The sequence below is a fragment of the Gossypium hirsutum genome, chromosome A12, assembly GCF_007990345.1.
Source record: "Gossypium hirsutum isolate 1008001.06 chromosome A12, Gossypium_hirsutum_v2.1, whole genome shotgun sequence".
Lineage (NCBI taxonomy): Eukaryota > Viridiplantae > Streptophyta > Magnoliopsida > Malvales > Malvaceae > Gossypium > Gossypium hirsutum.
Window position 1 is genome coordinate 76,860,198 of NC_053435.1, and position 18,684 is coordinate 76,878,881.

The 18,684-nt window shown below is 35.5% G+C and overlaps 1 protein-coding gene across 1 annotated transcript; it reads right to left on the reverse strand.

The window, feature by feature from the left end:
* Nucleotides 1-1,028: 1,028 nt before the first annotated feature.
* On the reverse strand, nucleotides 1,029-2,509 carry LOC121211402 (secreted RxLR effector protein 161-like). Its single transcript, XM_041084164.1, has 2 exons — nucleotides 2,075-2,509; nucleotides 1,029-1,094 (listed from the first exon to the last, which is right to left on the reverse strand). Exons 1-2 carry the CDS (start codon nucleotides 2,507-2,509, stop codon nucleotides 1,029-1,031), a joined length of 501 nt encoding a protein of 166 aa, XP_040940098.1.
* Between the last annotated feature and the right edge of the window lie 16,175 nt (nucleotides 2,510-18,684).

Here is an 18,684-nt window from a genome sequence, read left to right on the forward strand (position 1 = left end):
TTCTATTTTTATGCAATAAATACTTAGATCTTGTTCTCAATTATGTGTGCTTAATTCTTAGTTTAACATTTCTAGATTATTAATCCATGTTTGATGTGCTTGAATCAGAGGAGGAATAGACCGTGTTTAAGAGTAGATCTAGCATAATTGAGTGGAGTTGCATGCAATCCTAGAAATAGGATGACATAAATCTACCATATTAGAGTCAAATCTAATAGGGGGTCCATAAATCGAGTTAATGCGATAATAGGGGTTTTAATTAGAAAGAAATTTCAATTAATCAACTTAGAGTCAGTTGATCTTACTCTTAAAAGAGATATTAGCATAATTTAGGGATTTTTACGGATCAAGATACTAAGTGAATAAATTGTTTGATTCAGATTGATAATGATAGATGAAATTAAGGTGGATTCTTTCCTAGGTATTGTTTCGCTTCTTGGTTGTTAATTGTTTGTTTTCCTGATTCGTTCTTTGTCATGTTCTTTAGTTAATTAATTTAGTTAATTTTAGTTTTAATTAATCTCTCCAATTTGTCGGTTAAATAATAGAAAGACAATAATTACTAGTACTTTTAGTCCGCATGGGAACGATATCTTTGCTCACCATAGCTATACTATTAATTGATAGTTGTACTTGCCTTAGTCAGATTTTTAGTTAGTTTACGTCTGCATCAAGTTTTTGGCATCGTTTCCGACGATTAAAATATTAGGAAAACTTTATTTCTATTAATTTAGAATTTTTTATTTTAAATTTAATCTTTTTTTAATTTAATTGTTGCATTTTAATTTTTTTCTTGTTTGATTCTTACAGATGCCCTTAAAGCAACGCCATGGTGAGCATTTAAAAATGAAGAACCAATTCAAAGTTGGGAACAAAGTGCTGCTAAAAAAGTCAAATCAATGAATATTTCCTCCTGCACTTAAGTCTGGAGGGTTGAATGTTAGAAATTTGTAAAATAAATCTAAAAATAAAACTGAATAAACCAGGATCTATCATGTCAAATCATCAAGAATAAATCAAGAACAAAACTAGATGCAGAAGCGTACCTGAAACCATGAATTGCTTGAAGTTTTACCACATCTTGGGGATTTGATCTTCCAAATTAGCACATAAGAAATTCAGAGAATATCTGCTTTCTCTTTCCTAATGATGGGATACTAGAAAAGATATCTTTTGTATAATTTGGGGACCATAACCCTAATATTTATAACCTTAGCATATTAGTTCTAATCAAATTTTAATTAGCTCATCATTAATTAGAATTTGGTTAGAACTCAATTACTAGATTATCTACATATATTTGACCCATACTTTATTTAATAATTAAAGCACAATAAAAATTCTAACCAAATTAGATCACTTTTAATTTAGGCTAACCTATCATGATAGTAAATAATAACATGTAATTACCCTTATTATATATGTGATGCCCATATCTTCCAAAAATCTCAGACTTGGACCACACGTATATACTAATTACTCTATAATTACATGTCATATAACCATATGAGCTCAAAATTTTAATATCATATCCAAAAGGTATTCCAAACAATCTTGTCCATTAATTATGTTAACATAGAACCAAGGGGACTTTCGTTACATATATCGTAACTAAATCCATCCATGATCACGTATATTAACACAACCAAATGACATAGATCAAGTATGGATGTGTAGCACGAAAATTACATGCAATATGATCTAAACATGTCTATTTCTAACTGGTCCTCTTTAAACTTAAGTGAGGTCAGTAACAAAATAATAAACACAATGATAAACTGAATACTTTATTTCTGATCAGAAAATAACCAAATACATAAATGTCTGAAAATAATGTAACACCCATATGAGCAGTGTGCTCATGAAAGACCTTGGGTGGTAAACCTTTTATGAGCGGATCCGCTATCATGGAGTTTGTCCCAATGTGCTCTATGGATATTTGACCATTTTGCACTCTTTCTTTTACAACTAGGAACTTTATGTCAATATGCTTTGACTTAGATGAATTCCTATTGTTATTGGAATATAGCACTGTTGACTTATTGTCACAAAATAATTTTAGTGGTCTTTTTACATTCTCCAGAATGTGCAGCCCTGTGACAAATTTCCACAACCATATTCCATGGTTTGATGCCTCATAGCATGCTAAAAACTCTGTTGCCATAGTGGACGAAGCTACAAATGTCTGTTTGACACTTTTCCAAGATATAACTCCTCCAGCTAATAGGTAAATATAGCCTGATGTAGATTTCCTACTATCTTGGCATCCAGAGAAATCAGAATCAGAATACCCTATGACCTCCAAAAGATCTGATCTCTTATAAGTACACACGTAATCTTTTGTTCTCTGAAGATATCTCATAACCCTTTTGGCTGCTATCCAATGGTCTATAGCAGGGTTGCTTAAATATTTTCCTAACATCCCAACAATGTACGCAATGTCTGGACGCGTACAAACTTGAGCATACATTAAACTCCCAATAGCCGATTCATAGGGAATATTTTGCATTTCTTGAATTTCAATGTTACTTTTAGGGCATTGAGTAAGACTAAATTTGTCTCCTTTAACGACAGGGTGTCACCTGGTCTACAACTCTGCATGCCAAACCTTTTAAGTACTTTATCGATATAGCTCTTTTGTGATAATCCAAGAATACCTCAAGATCGATCTTGATGAATCTGAATTCCTAAAACAAAAAAGGAGTCCCCAAGATCTCTCATCTCAAAATGCTTAGATAAAAACCTCTTGGTTTCGTACAATAAGCCTATATTATTAGTCAAGGAAAATGTCATCAACATATAGAACGTGAAATATGTACTTACTCCCATTGAATTTGTGATACACACAATCATCAACAATATTCATCTCAATACCAAACGAAACAATTATTTGATGAAACTTGTTGTACCATTGATGGGAAGCCTGTTTGAATCAATGGATGGATTTTGTCAATTTGCAAACCATATTCTTCGAGTCTTCCGACTCAAAATTTTCTGGTTGCACCATATAAATTGTTTCTTCAATATCTCTATTAAGAAATGTAGTCTTAACATCCATCAGATGTAACTCAAGATCAAAATGAGTAACAAGTGCCATGATTATCCTGAAAGAGTCTTTCGATGAAACTGGAGAGAAAGTCTCTGTAAAATCAATACCTTATTTTTTAGTATATCCTTTAGCTACAAGACACGCCTTATACCTCTCTACATTACCATTTTCATTCTTCTTGTTTTTAAATATCCATTTACAACCAATTGGTTTTGCACCTTCAGGTAATGGAACAAGTTCCCAAACTTTATTGTCTTGCATAGATTTATACTCATCTTTCATAGCATCAATCCACTTTTGAGAATTAGAACTTTTCATAGCTTGATGGAATATCTTCCATCATCTTCCATCAGTCCATTATCATCCTCATGTTCATGGAGAAATACAATATAATCATCTGGAATAGCATTTCTTATTTCTCTTGTGGACCTCCTTAATGACACTTGTTCTTGAGGTTGTTGAGTTTTTTCTTCTAAAAAAATTACCTCATTTTGAATTGGGAGTTGTTCAACATTGTCTTGTAGAGGTTCTGGATTCATTTCTTGATCAATGATAGGTATAAAAACCTAAACATCATCAAAAGTGATAGTAGGAATTGAGTAAGAATCCAATTCCTCATCAAAAGCAATGTCTCTAACCTTATTTCTCCCCCCAAATTCAACATCCTCAAAAAATGTTGCAATTCTCATCTCAAAAATATTCCTTATTATGGGATCATAAAATTTATAGCCCCTAGATCGCTCAGAATAACCAATAACGTAGCTGCTTACTGTTTTGAAGTCCAATTTCTTTTCATGTGGCCTATAAAATCTTACCTCAGTTGGACATCCCCAAATATGAAAGTGCTTTAGGCTAGGCTTTTGACCTGTCCAAAGCTCGTAAGGTGTTTTTGCAACTACTTTATTGGGTACTCCATTCAGAATGTAAGCTACTGTCTTTAATGCTTCTCCCCAAAGGGACTCAAGTAAGGTAGAATTACCAATCATGTTCCTTACCATATCCTTAAGAGTTCTGTTTCGTCTTTCAACTACACCATTCATACTAGGTGATCCTGTCATGGTGTACTGTGGGACAATATCGCATTCCTCTAGGAATTTCGCAAATGGTCCTGGACATTGTTCACCTGAGCCATCATATCTACCGTAGTACTCACCACCACGATTAGATCTGATGTTTTCAATCCTTCTGTTGAGTTGATTATCAACTTCAGCTTTATAAGCTTTGAACATGTCCAAAGACTGAGATTTCTCATGAATGAGATATAGGTACCCATAACGTGAGTAATCGTCTATGAATGTTATGAAATATTGTTGACCATTCCAGGATGCCGTAGGGAATAGCCCACAAATATCTGTATGAATTAACTCTAAGATATATGAAGATCTGTTGGCACCCAATATCTTGGTTTTGGTCTGTTTTCCCTTAATGCAATCAACACAGACATCAAAGTCTATGAAGTCAAGGGACTCTAAAATACTATCAGACACAAGGTGTTCAACTCTACCTTTTGAGTTATGACCTAAGCGCTTATGCCATAATGATGTTGAATTTTCCTTAGTTAATTTGCATTTAATACCATGTGATTCCATATGCAAGGTTTCATTATAGGATGCAACTGTTTCTAGCAAATAAAGGTTGTCATAAGTATTTAAATAACCAATTCTAATAACATTTGAATTTAAAGACAAACTAAATTGATTATTTCTGAATGAACAGTAATATCCAAATTTGTCCAACGAAGAAACAAAAACTAAATTCCGTCTAAATGATGGTACAATAAAAGTGTCTTTTAAATCCAAACAAAAACCAATTCCTAATAACAACCTAAAATGCCCAATCTCTTCCACTTCTACCAATTTTCCATTGCCCACAAAGATGTGTCTTTCACCATCACTTGGCTTTCGGTAACTCAGGCAACCCTGCATAGAAACACTTATGTGAGTAATACCACCAAAACCTACCCACCAAGTGTTTCTACGTACTGAAGTTAAATTAATCACAGAACAGACCAAATTAAGAATTATACCTTTCTTTGCACGCCAAGCATGATATTTGGTAGAATCTTTCTTTACGCGTTTAGACTTGTTACAAAAGAAACAACTCTCTGTATCTTGTTGTTATTTATTTTGAGTTGGACCCTTAGCAGCTTCATTGTGATATTTTTTTTTCTTGCCTTTATCTTTAGGGGCATTAGCCAAATGAGCACTTTCAGACTTACCATGATTCAACCTTTCTTTCTTTTGTACACAATGAGAAATGAGCTCATTTAGGGTCCATTTCTCCTTTCAACAGTTATAATTAATTTTAAATTGATTAAACTGTGTAGGAAGCAATACCAAAACTATAAGAACAACCAATTCCTCAGAAAGCTCGATCTTAAGTGCCTTAAATCTTGAAGCAGTATGGAACATCTCCATAATGTACTCCCTTACATTTCCTTGACCCTTATACTTCATAGACATCAAAGAAGTCAGATGTGATGTCATCTCAACCTTATCGTTTTTAGCTAAACATTTCTCAATTTCATCAAGGAACCCTTGGCTTGAGTAATTTCTTCAAATTCTGTGCCCCTAAAAGCTTCTGGAATGTTGTGTTTCATGATTATTAGATTCATGCGATTTGAACGATCCCACCTCTCAAAATCCCTCTTAACATCAGGGGTGCTTTCTGTAGTAAGAGGTGTAGGTTGTTCTTCCCTTAGTGTAAGGTTTATGTCCATACAACCAAGCACTATAAGTTAGTGCCTTTTTCAGTCCTTAAAATTAGTCCCATTAAGCATGGGTATAGAATTTATATTAGCAGATATTGTGGCAGCATAAGATGAATTAGCTGAATATAGAAAAAAAAAGCTTAAATCAATATTCATAAGTAAACAATAAATTCAAGATAATGGCTAATCCCATCCCAAGATACACAACACAATATTAATATCAAGTCTTTGAACAATAATATTAATAGTAAGCGGTACTTTTGTTGTAGCAATCAAACATTGACAATAAATTGTGTCAAACAATGAATTAATCTTTGGACTAACTTATTGCTCACATAAAATACCTTATAATTGTCACACATTTATCACCACATATGTCGTTGAAATTCTGCCAAATATTAACTTACCTTTGGGTCAATCAATAAACGCATGAATCACAAAAACATATAATCATCTTAATATTTCAAATAAACTAATCTACACGATGTCACTTTGGCGACATTTTGTTTCAATTAATGTACTTAAAATATTAGATATCTTTAATTAAAAGCAAAAATCTGAATTTATTTGTTTCAAAATATTTACCTTAATTTCATCTTTCAATCAAATTAGAAGATAATTATATATATTTATATAAATTTCCAAAACAACATGCATTTGTTATATATGTATATAATCAAAATATATATATGAATTAACTTATGCCTATTTACTGTTAACCCTTTTTTTTAATCCATCGAAAAGAAAAAATAAAAGAAAAGGAAAACCTTAAAATTTTAATTGCATGCATTATTAGTGTGTTGCAACATAAAGAATAAAAATACAAAACAAAACATTATCGTTGGTTGACTTCAAATTAAACTTTCATGCTTCTTTATTTATTTATTATAAAAACAAATGCAAGAGTGTAGACATAGATTGAATTGCAGACCAATTCTAAGAAGTAAGAATTTCAAATTATTTTTATTATTTTTATTTTTATAAATTCAAAAAAATATACTTTAATATAAGCCTTCAAAGATCAATATATATCCGAAATATAAAACCCATAAAATTTTATGAATCAATCGTTTAAAGAAGAAACTTTAATCAATTACCAATGATTTAACATGACGAGTCTCGGATGCCACTTGTTAGAAATTTGTAAAATAAATCTAAAAATAAAACTGAATAAACCAGGATCTATCATGTCAAATCATCAAGAACAAAACTAGATGTGGAAGCGTACCTAAATCCATGAAATCCTTGAGGTTTTACCGGATCTTGGGGATTTGATCTTCCAAATTAGCACACAAGAAATTCAGAGAATATCTGCTCTCTCTTTCCTAATGATGGGATATTAGAAAAGATATATTTTGCCTTTTTATTCCTTTTGTTCCACCCTACCCCAAGCTCTATTTTTATTTATTATTTATTTTCTGGATTTATATCTTTTATTTTGTTATGCATTTTTATTATGCTTTTTCAATTGCTTTTTCTAGTTTGTAATCTCTTTATCTTATTTATTTTTGTCTATTTTCTTATTAGTTTTCTTGGAAACATGTACTTCATTTAGAATCGCCTACGATTTCGATTTTCACTATTCCTAGGAATTCATCCAAATTTAGGGCAGTTTCAGTTCTCTCCCTCCCTTATGATATTTTGCTTATCTTGTTTCTATCTGTTCGTACATTGAGGACAATGTACATCTTAAGTGTGGGGAGGTTACTTATATGCTTATGTGATAGAATCCTTGAATTATTTTTTGTATTTTAGTAATTCTCTCACACCTACCATTAATTTGGAGTTTTTATTGATTGAGAGAGTCAAGCATGATAAGTTGTTTTTTTTTCAAAAATTATTACTTTAGGTTGTCTCCTAGAATTGAAGCATTATCTTAAAGTTTTAAATTTGCAAGTTTAACATCAAAATCATAATTTTTTGTGAGCCCTTGAGCCTACAGTGCATAAATTTTTCATGCTCATTTTATTTTTAATTGTGAGTATGTCGACTTGATTTGCTATTCTAGAACTTGCTTTGGTTATACATGTTGAGACCATATTATTGATTTGATATACTGGGATAATAGAAACACTTAGGATTCAAGCCGTTTAACCTTTAAACAGCTTGCTTGTTGTATTATCCCCTAATAAACCCCCATTGATCCTAACACTTTTTTTCTAACTCGTTAATGTTAACCCATAACTCATATCTATGTTGTAAAATTATCTTTTTTATTGACTCATTTTTTGTCAAGATTATATTTGATTAGTTGTCTAACTATGTTACATTATTTGAATTGCTAAATTTTATTTTCTTTCAAAAAAATCAATAAAAAGGGGAAAATATATATATCAAATAAAAAATTGATTGAGCTTGAATAATTAGTTTCATTTCTGTTGAACAGCTCGTTTCCATTTGTGAGTATTCTTATTTATGTAGATTTTTTTAATTCAACAACTGATTTGTTTTTTCTATTTTGGTAACTTATCAACTTGATTATAACCAATTTTTTCTGACCTTTTCCATACCCTTAACCAAAGCCCTATGACAACCCTGTAAAGACCTCTCGATTGGTGTGCCATCTAATTCTATAATGATGAAGATTTGATTTTCAAGCAAGCCTCTGGTAATGACATTTCTCGTTTGACTATTGAGTGCATATTACTTGAAGATTAAACATTTTGAGTTCTTTGAATGAATCTTTAGTAAAGATTTTATTTCTTGTTGAGGTTGAAGTTCAGGTAATTATTTAGATATGAGAGATGCCCAATGTTTTTAAAGCTTAAAAATTCTCTACTTAGATTGCTTGTACTGCTTAGTGTCATTTTAGTGTGAATTTCCAATGCATGGTTATTTGTAAATTACCGGAGACATTATCAATGATAACACTAAATTGAGAGAAGTTAACTTGAATGTAGGTTAAGGATTTTGTTTAAGGACAAAAAATGCTTAAGTTTGGGGATATTTGATAGGTGCTAAAAGTAACATGTTTTAGTCTCATTCTTAATGCATTTTTGGGTGATTATTCGATGCTAGTTGTGAATGTTATGCTCGTAACCCTTTAAATTCATGTTTTTATACTTAGAAAAGTATTTGAGAGCAAAAGGAGTGAAAAACGATTGAAAACCGAAAAATTGGAGCAAGGTACAAGGGCCATATGAGCTGGACCATTCCACACGACCATGTAAGCCATATGGGTTGTCACACAGTCGTGTTACAGGTCGTGTCAATTTCTCATATTACACTTTGAATAGCGGCAAAACATAATTTTTAGGGCTTATCGGGCATTCTGAGACCTATATATGACATAAATAAGAAAATCAAAGTGAGTTGTCAAAGAATATTGAAGAAAAAAACTCGAAAAACACCATTGAAGCTGACTCTGAAGCAAATTTCCATCTGATTAAAGATCTCTTTTTGATTTCTTTGAGATTTATTATGATTTTTTTTCTTATGGTTATACTATCTTTGAGATGTTTTGATTTGCTATCATGAACTAATTTTCCAAATACATAAGGAGATGAACCCTAGGATGAATTTTGTTATTTGATTTCTATTTTTATGCAATAAATACTTAGATCTTGTTCTCAATTATGTGTGCTTAATTCTTGGTTTAATATTTCTAGATTATTAATCCATACTTGATGTGCTTGAATCAGAGGAGGAGTAAACCCTGTTTAAGAGAAGATCTAGTATAATTGAGTGGAGTTGCATGCAATCCTAAAAATAAGACGACATAAATCTACCGGATTAGAGTAAAATCTAATAGAGGGTCCATAGATCGAGTTAATGTGATAATACGGGTTTTAATTAGAAAGAAATTTCAATTAATCAACATAGAGTCAGTTGCTCTTACTCTCAAAAGAGGTATTAGCATAATTTAGGGATTTCTACGGATCAAGATACTAAGTGAAGAAATTGTTTGATCCTAATTAATAATGATAGATGAAATCTAGGTGGATTCTTTCCTAGGTATTGTTTCACTTCTTGGTTGTTAATCGTTTTTTTTCTTGATTCGTTCTTTATAGTGTTATTTAGTTAATTAATTTAGTTAATTTTAGTTTTAATCAATCTTTCCAATTTGTCGGTTAAATATGTTGGGAAATGTGTCCATATTGTAGTAAACATGTAATTGTTTTCTATTTATTTGAATGATGATGGTCTCTAAACTGACTAAAAATTTGACTTAAGGCAAGCGCACCTATCGAACAGTAGTACAGTTATGGTAAGACCGGAAATATCGTATCTACGATGACTAAAAGTACTAGTAATTACTATCTTTTTATTATCTAGCATAAGAATTAAAGTGTTTTTTTAAAATAAAACTATTTATCTAATTAACTAAGATTACGACAACAATGAAGTTTGGAAAATACTTTGGGAAAAACCGATGGAGAAGAGAATACCCAAGGAAGAATCCACCTAGACTTCACTTATTACTTCTGAATTAGACAATTTATTCACTTAACTTAATCCGTAGAAATCCCTAATTTATGTTAATATCTCTCTCGAGACTAAGAACAACTTACTTTAGGTTGATTAATTAAAATCTCTTTCTGATTAAAACCCCTATTGTCGCATTAACTCGATCTATGGATTCCCTTATTAGATTTGACTCTAATCCGGCAGATTTATGTCGTCCTATCTCTAAGATTGCATTCAACTCCGCTTAATTATGGATTATATACTTTTAAACAGGGACTTTTGTTCCACTGAATAAGCACATCAAAACATGAATTAATACTCTGGAATATTAAAACAAGAATTTAGAACTCACAATTAAGAATAAGAATAAGTCTTTATCATCTAATTCAAATAGTCATAAGATTTGTCATAGGGTTCATCTCCCTTAGGTATTTAGGGAGTTTAGTTCATAATAATAATGGAAAACATCTCAAAGTTTGGAAAACAACAAAACATAAAGAAACCCAAAGAACTTCTAGGAAATTGGATGCAGATCTTCAGTCTTGATATAGATCCTGGCTCCGAAGTGATTCCGATGGTTGTTCTTGAGTATTTTCTGCCTCCAACTCTGTGTGTCCCCCTTCATCCTCTTCTAGGGTGTTTATATAGGCTTTAAAATGCTTCAAAACTCTCAAAAGTGCCCTTTTCAGAATAGATTTAGGCTTGGGCTCGACAGGGACACGACCGTGTGCCATGCCCGTGTGAAGGTGCCTAGGCCGTGTACAATACTGAGTTGGTTCTTAGTCGACATGGACATGACACACGGGCGTGTAGTCTACCCGTGTGCCCGTGTGAAGGTGCCTAGGCCGTGTACAATACTGAGTTGGTTCTTAGTCGACATGGACATGACACACGGGCGTGTGGATTACCCGTGTGGAAGTGCCTAGGCCATGTGCAACACTGATTTAGGCCCAATTTGTCCGTTTTTGGCCCGTTTCTTGCTCTTTTTCCTATCCTAAGCTCTCCTAAGTATAAAACATGAAATTAAAATATTAGAAGCATTGAATTCAATAAAACCAAGGAAAAATCATCCATAAATATTTCAAGCATGGGGTAAAAATATGTATATCTTACGGTTTATCAAATATCCCTACACTTAAGCATTTGCTTGTCCTCAAGAAAAATCCTCAACTCATAATTAAAATAAGTTCTTCTCAACTCATAATTCTTACTAATAATGTTCGAAATAATCCACAAGTAATCATACATTAAGAGCTTAACTATAAGAACATTAAAGTTTCAAACAATCCAAATCGAGCATTTCAATGATAAGATTATAGGTATCCCCCTTTATCTAAGTATTCACCTTTAATTCCAAATAGATAAGGTTAACATCCTCACTATTGATTCACTCAAATCACTCAAAGTGTTTAGGGTTTAATAATTAAGCACTCAATAGTCAAACATGGAAAGTTATTACCATAGGCTTGCATGAAAATCAAATCTCCACCACTATAATGAAATGATACACAAATCAAAAGGTCTTTAACAGGGTTGTAATGGGGCTTGGGTTAAAGGTGTGGATAAAGGCTAAAAAATAGGGTTAGAAACGAGAGTAAATTACCAAACTTAAAAGAGTGAGGATAAGTGCTGAATTACAAAGAAGTGCCAGAATTTGGACTATCTAAAGCAAAAAAAAATGTGAGCTTTTTCATAACATAACAACTTTAATTCATCCAAGCTCTTTAGAATGCTTAATTCCTTAATTTCTTAAAGTTTAAACAATTAATGCACAATTACCTATGGTTTAATTCAAAACATATCAATAAAAATCATAAATCAATCAGAATTTACTCTAATAATGATATGAGAAAATTATTTAAGAACAAGATAATATAAAAATTCAGGGATTTTCTAATAATCACATAAATATCCTCCCCACACTTAAGGTGTACATTTTCCTTAATGTACAGAGATAGATAATAGCAATATAAGCATAAGATTAAAAGAGAGGGAAAGAATAGAAACTGCCCTGAATTTGGATGTAATCCTTGGAAGAGCGGAAACAAGTTTAGAAGCATTGAAAGTGATGTGTATGTGACATGTAGATAGAGGTGAAGGTGGTGGTAGAGGTTGGGTTCCACAATCACAGTGCCCAACGAAGAGGTTATCATGGTGGTCGGTGTCGTGGTGGCTATGGTCGTGGTCGAGCAAGACATGGTAGTTGTGGATGATTGTATGTGTATGCCTTAGTAGTACCCATCGACTGAACCTTTTGAAACTGCAATGCCATCGATAATATTTAAGGGATTTATATGTTTATGGTTATTAGGGTTAGTAATAATGAAATAACTAGATAAAACAAAACTCAAATTATACTAATAAAAGTCTTGTAAGTAATTGATAATGAAAGCGCAAAAGAAATGCCAAAATAAAAATAAAATAAAAAGAAAAGTAATTTAAAAATTAGATGGACTTAATAGTCCTCGTCGACAGCTGGATCGTGAGGTGGTGGTGCTGGAGGCGATATGTGAAAATGTCAGCAGATTTGTTGTAATGTTGCCTCGATGCTGTCAAATCGCTGAGTGCAATACTACTCAAAGCGATGAAGGTGGTCAGAAACTTCAGATATTGTAGCAGCCGTATGAACTGGTCAGTGGCTCGGTGGTGGCTGTGATGGTGGGTCATCTTGAAATACAGGGATATCATCAGGACTATCCTCAGCGTCATCCTCATCAGTAGCTTGTGCAAGTCGGTACTAAGGAGGGTCGAACACACGACGACGCTCAATCATCCGCATATTGAGCATACTTTGGATGCCCTGTGGGGACCTCTGGCCAATGAGAGTGAGCGATGAAGACTGGGCCATTGTATTCAAGAGCCCAAAATATCGTGCTAAACGTATAGGCCGATGCTGATGACTCCCTTTCAGTGTCATTCTGTCTGATTTCGAAAAGCAAGGACGAAGTAAGCGAGATCAAAAATATGCCCGTGGCTCATGCTCCACAGGAAATATACGTCATGAGTGTTGACGATGCCAATGCTTTCTCGTCTCCCCGCTAATGTGTCTGCCAATAGGACATAGAGATAGCGCAGAGATGGATCTAGAGCCGATGCCTTTGAACGACTAGGATCATAAATGCTTGTAGCAGGGCGAAGGTCTACCCAACACGACGACGGCAACCGATGTATGTGGCGATGGAGGTGGGGAAATGGACGGCCTCCATAAACTCGTTGGTATAGAGTCTTAAGGCAACTCCAAATTCAGGGACACTTAACTGACGTACAAGGCCGCCAAGGCGGAACTGAACTGTTCCTGGGTCGTCATACTCTGCCATCACAATCTGTAACTGAAAATTCGAGCCGAGTTCCAATATGAACTCCAAATAATTCAGCTCGATGATATCAAAGAAATGGTCCCACGGAGCTGTGGTGAGGAGGGCTAGTACCGAATCAGCTAGATAGACCTTCTCTAGTACGGCCCAATCGATGGAACGCCCACACCAAGGGGTCAGGCACGTAGAATCTGGAATAGCTCTTCTTGGGGTCCTTGTGGGAATTGAAGGAATGGGTGTCGTATCTCAATGGTGGGACTCGAGGAAAATATCGCTCCCTTTCATTTTTTTGAGGCAGGAACCGCAGTTTCTTGGGTTTCAAGTTCGTCATGATGTCTGCAAGGAAAAGACTACGTCAACAAAAAAAATAATCCCCAAAAATAGCAGGGATAAGTACTCAAGCATGTTGAAATTCAATAGAGACACTTCATAGGAATCACGGACCAAAGGAATAACGTACTGAAAAATAACCAAATCCTAATGAACAGACATATCAAATTATTATTAGCAACAGGAATACCAGAATAGTGCTAAAAGAAATACCTAGTGAATAACCTAGACAACTTATATTGGACATAAAAGTAGTAAATTGGTGAAGAAACAATGCACATGAGATGATAATATGGAATATGGTGTGGGTAAAGCATGAAGACATGAAATCCATGGAAACACAAGAATGAATGAATGTATCATAATACATAGGGTAAGTCCGAATAAAAATGGTAGATTACTAAACAAGAACAAGGAGCATAAGCATGAATATCATTAGAAGTGTGAAGATTAATCAAAAACAGTCAAATAAAACAAGAAATATCATAAAATTAGTAAAAGAAATAAAGATAATGGAGAGGAAAGAATGGACAAACGCAATAGTGCTTGATGGTGCTCAGGGTACGCGCAGAGAAGTGAAGGAGGAAGGCTGGTCGTTGGAGGATGAGTGTGTGCGGAGGGTTGAAAGGGAGAAGTGGCAGGCGGTGGTTTGTGATGGTTGGAGAGTGGGGGAAATTAGGGTTAGGAATTGGGTTTAAAATGGGGGCCATGGTCGTGTAAGCCCCGTGTTGGGCCACACGGCCGTGGCACACACGCCCGTATGGTGTGTTCTTAGCCCGTGTTTTTCTTGAAATTGTAGTCAGGCTCGCACACGGACACTTCAACACGCCAATGTCCCCAGCCCATGTGGTTCGCACGACCGTGTGCATGTCAGTTCGCTTCTCCCATGCCCGTGTTAGGTACTCCACACCCGTGTTCCTTGTTTAAGCCTATGGGTTGACATTTCAAGTCAGTGTCGCACACGACCTGAGGATACGCCCATGTCCCTAGGTCGTGTGACCCACACAGCCACATCGCATGGCCATGTGGTGCTCCCTTCGTTTCTCCCACGCCCATGTCCCATCCAACACGCCCGTGTCCATAAGTCAGGATTGTGTATGGCCCTTAAGCACTACCGTGGCTTTCACCCATGTTCTATCTTGAATTCGTTTATTGTTTCAATTTTTGGGCAAGCCCTCACACGGCATCACGCACGCTCATGTATTAGGCCGTGTAGTTCTCACGGCTGACTCGCACGGCCGTGGTATTTTATCGTAGGCTGTGTCTCTGTTAAATTTTTGTGAAAATTACGGTTCAGTTTTACCACGGTCTGAGACATGCCCGTGTTTCTTAACCGTGGGCTTCACAAGGCCGTATCGCATGGTCGTGGCTCCCTTGTCGCAGCCTGTGTGCCTCTATTTTGGGAAAATGTGAGTCCTGTTTTAGCACGGCCTAGGCCATGCCCGTGGGTCTAGGCCGTGTTCAATACTGTTGATCATCTCATTAAAGTGCTCAAGGTTTTCACGGTTCCAAGCATGTCCATGTCTCCATCCCGTAGGTGTTACACGGCCTAGGACGCGCCCTTGGGTCCAGGCTGTGTTCGCCCCTGTTAAATGTCAAAATTACCTGCAATTGAACTATTAACAGTTAAAGAAAAAGTAAACCATATTTAATGAGGTTAGTGCTTAGGTTGCCTCCCAAGAAGCGCTTATTTAAAGTCTAAGCTTGACTTTACCCTGTGACATATTTAGACAGGTTTGTGGAGCCGTAGCTCCTGCTCCTCTTTATTATCCTTAAAGTCCTTACCGTTATAAAGTTTAAGACGATGTCCATTTACCTTGAAGGTGTTGTGAGTTGGATGACTTACCTCTATTGTGCCATATGGAAAAACAGTTTGGACGAAGAATGGACCTGACCATTGTGATTTTAGCCTCCCAGGAAATAATTTGAGCCTTGAGTTGTATAACAAGACAAGATCTCGGCTTCAAATTGCTTGTGTTGCTTTAAACGAGCATCATGGCGGCGTTTCGTGGCTTCCTTGTATAGGCGTGAATTCTCATATGCATTAATTCGCCACTCATCTAACTCGTTCAACTGCATCAACCTGTTTTCACCTGCAAGTTTGATATCAAAATTTAGAAACTTTATCGCCCAGAATGCCTTGTGTTCTAACTCAAACGTGTAACACCCGAACCCGAGACCGACACCGGAGTCGGACACGAGATGTTAACAAACTTTGAAAAATTTTTCCAGACACTGCCCAGTCTGAGTACTAGTCGCTTCAAAAATCATATCTTGAGTTTCACAACTCAAAAATCAGTTTTGTGATTTTTCCCTGAAACTAGACTCATGTCCCCACCTATGGATTTTTTTCTAGAATTTTTGGTCGGGCCAACTAGTACAGTTTATTAGTCAAAGTCTCCCATGTTACAGGGGTCGACTACACTGACCTTTTCCCATTACGACTGGGATATCTCTCTGCACAGAGCTTCAATACTGATTCCGTTTGTTTCTATGGAAACTAGACTCAGAGAGGAATCCATACATATATGGTATGACCCCTAATTATCTCTGGTCAATTTATAGTGAATTTCCAAAGGCGGAACAGTGAATCCAGAAACTGTTCTGGCCCTGTTCCACAAGAACCCGAATATCTCTTTCTGTACTGTTCCTGTAATTGTTTCGTTACTTCCATATGAAGGTAGATTCATCAAGGTTCGATTACATAATTTATTCACTATTTAATTCTACTCCTACGAATTCTTGTGATTTTTCCAATCCACACCACTGCTGCTATCAGCTTCTGTTTTCAAAGTGAACCTTACCTAATTTGGGGTTTCATGGACCAACTAGGGCCTTGTCATACATAAGCCCACATATGATCATACTTAGCCATTCTAGTGGCTGATCATTTGCTCAACACTTCCATTCCAACATAGTTACATCATGAAACCATCTATACATTCATAAATACGAATGGTCTAATGCCATACTCCACTTCTACAAGCCATCTTCGCATGGCTGTACACTTATACATTTCATAAAGTACTCGAAAGACAACAATGGGTAGTCCTATACATGCCATAACAAAATTCAACCAAAATAGTACCCAAAAGAGCCTTTGATAGTGTGGGCGACTTCGACTTCAAGATCCCGAGTCCGATAGCTGGAGAACCAGAAATCTATAAAACAGAGGAGCAATGTAACGAGTAAGCAATTTATGCTTAGTAAGTTTGAGCAAGGAATTCCAGCATGCACAAAGAATAGCACACATTTAGCTAAACGGAATATTTCATAATACGCAATTTACCGATATCAAACTTGCTTCACAACATTAACAACCCTTATGTACATACACAATAAACTAACTTGGCCGAAGGCCGGTAGCTCGTTTATCAACTGAGCGAACATTTATTTGTAAGGGCTCGATTAAATTCAACACATACGTAACATATCCCCATATTGGGATGTTTTTCGAGTATTCGCTGGAATTTTACAGCAAGCTCATTCATTACCAAATCACGTACCTTCGGGATTTAACCGGATATAGCTCCTCGTTCAAATGCCTTCGGGACATAGCCCGGTTTTAGTAACTCACACAATGCCTTCGGGACATAACCCGGATTTAACAACTCGCACGAATGCCTTCGGGACTTAACCCGGATTTAATAACTCGCACGAATGCCTTCGGGACTTAACCCGGATTTAATAACTCGCACGAATGCCTTCGGGACTTAACCCGGATTTAGTATCTCGCACAAAGGCCTTCGGATCTTAATCCGGATATATTCACTTAGCACAAAGCCTTCGGGACTTAGCCCGGACAGCATTCACTTAATCATGCACATCTAACAATAATTCATAGCACATTCATATTTCATTTTCGTTTACGAAACTCAAACACAAGGCACATATTGTCCTTGCACATTCGGCTCAATAGCCACATATAGAGCATGATTTAATCACATCGAAATTTAAGCTCTCTTACTCAAGAACTTACCTCGGGTGTTGTCGAACGATTCCGCTAGCTATTCAACCACTTTTTCCTTCCCTTTATCGGTTTTATTTCCCCTTTGCTCTTGAGCTTAATCAAACAAATAAATTGATTTCATCATTTTAGGCATCAAAAGATGAACACAAGGCACTTAGCCCATATTTATACATTAGACATTAAAGTCTCATACATGCAAAAATCATGCATCAACACCACATATTAGCTAATTTCTTGCCCTTGACCGAATATGCATGTCCATTTTTTGGGGTCGATTTCAACACTTAATACACACATGTACACACTAGTAAAGCATCCTCCCCCTTTTCATCAATTTAACACATGCATTGCTCATTAACATGCAAAGTTACATTCGGCCTTAGCACACATCTTGCTAGCCGATTCTTCTCCATTTAGCAACCAATGCACATATGTGCTCACACAACAAAAAATGCTAAAAAGGAGGTTCAAGAATCATCAAGCCATCATCACATGCATCATTAACAAGATTCATATTTTGCATGCAATGGCATTAACACAACCTCCACCTAGGCCGAATCTTAACTCATCCTCATGCCTCATCACCACAACATCAAACATCAACCAAGAATGATGCATCCATGGTCAAGTGCCATTTCCATCACATAGCAAGATTTAGACCATGGGTTAGGTAGAACTCAAGCTAACAACTAAAACATGCATGCCTCTCATGGAACATCATCAAACATACCTTAGCCTAGCTACATGCATGGCCGAATCTCTTCACCTTTCTTCTTCTTTCCTCCTTAAAATTTTTGGCCAAGGATGAACCAAAGGATGAGAAAATTTTTCTTTGTTTTTCTTTCTAGTTTTTGGCAAGCATGAAGATGAGAAAAGGATGAACAAAATTCCCCCTTTCTCTTGT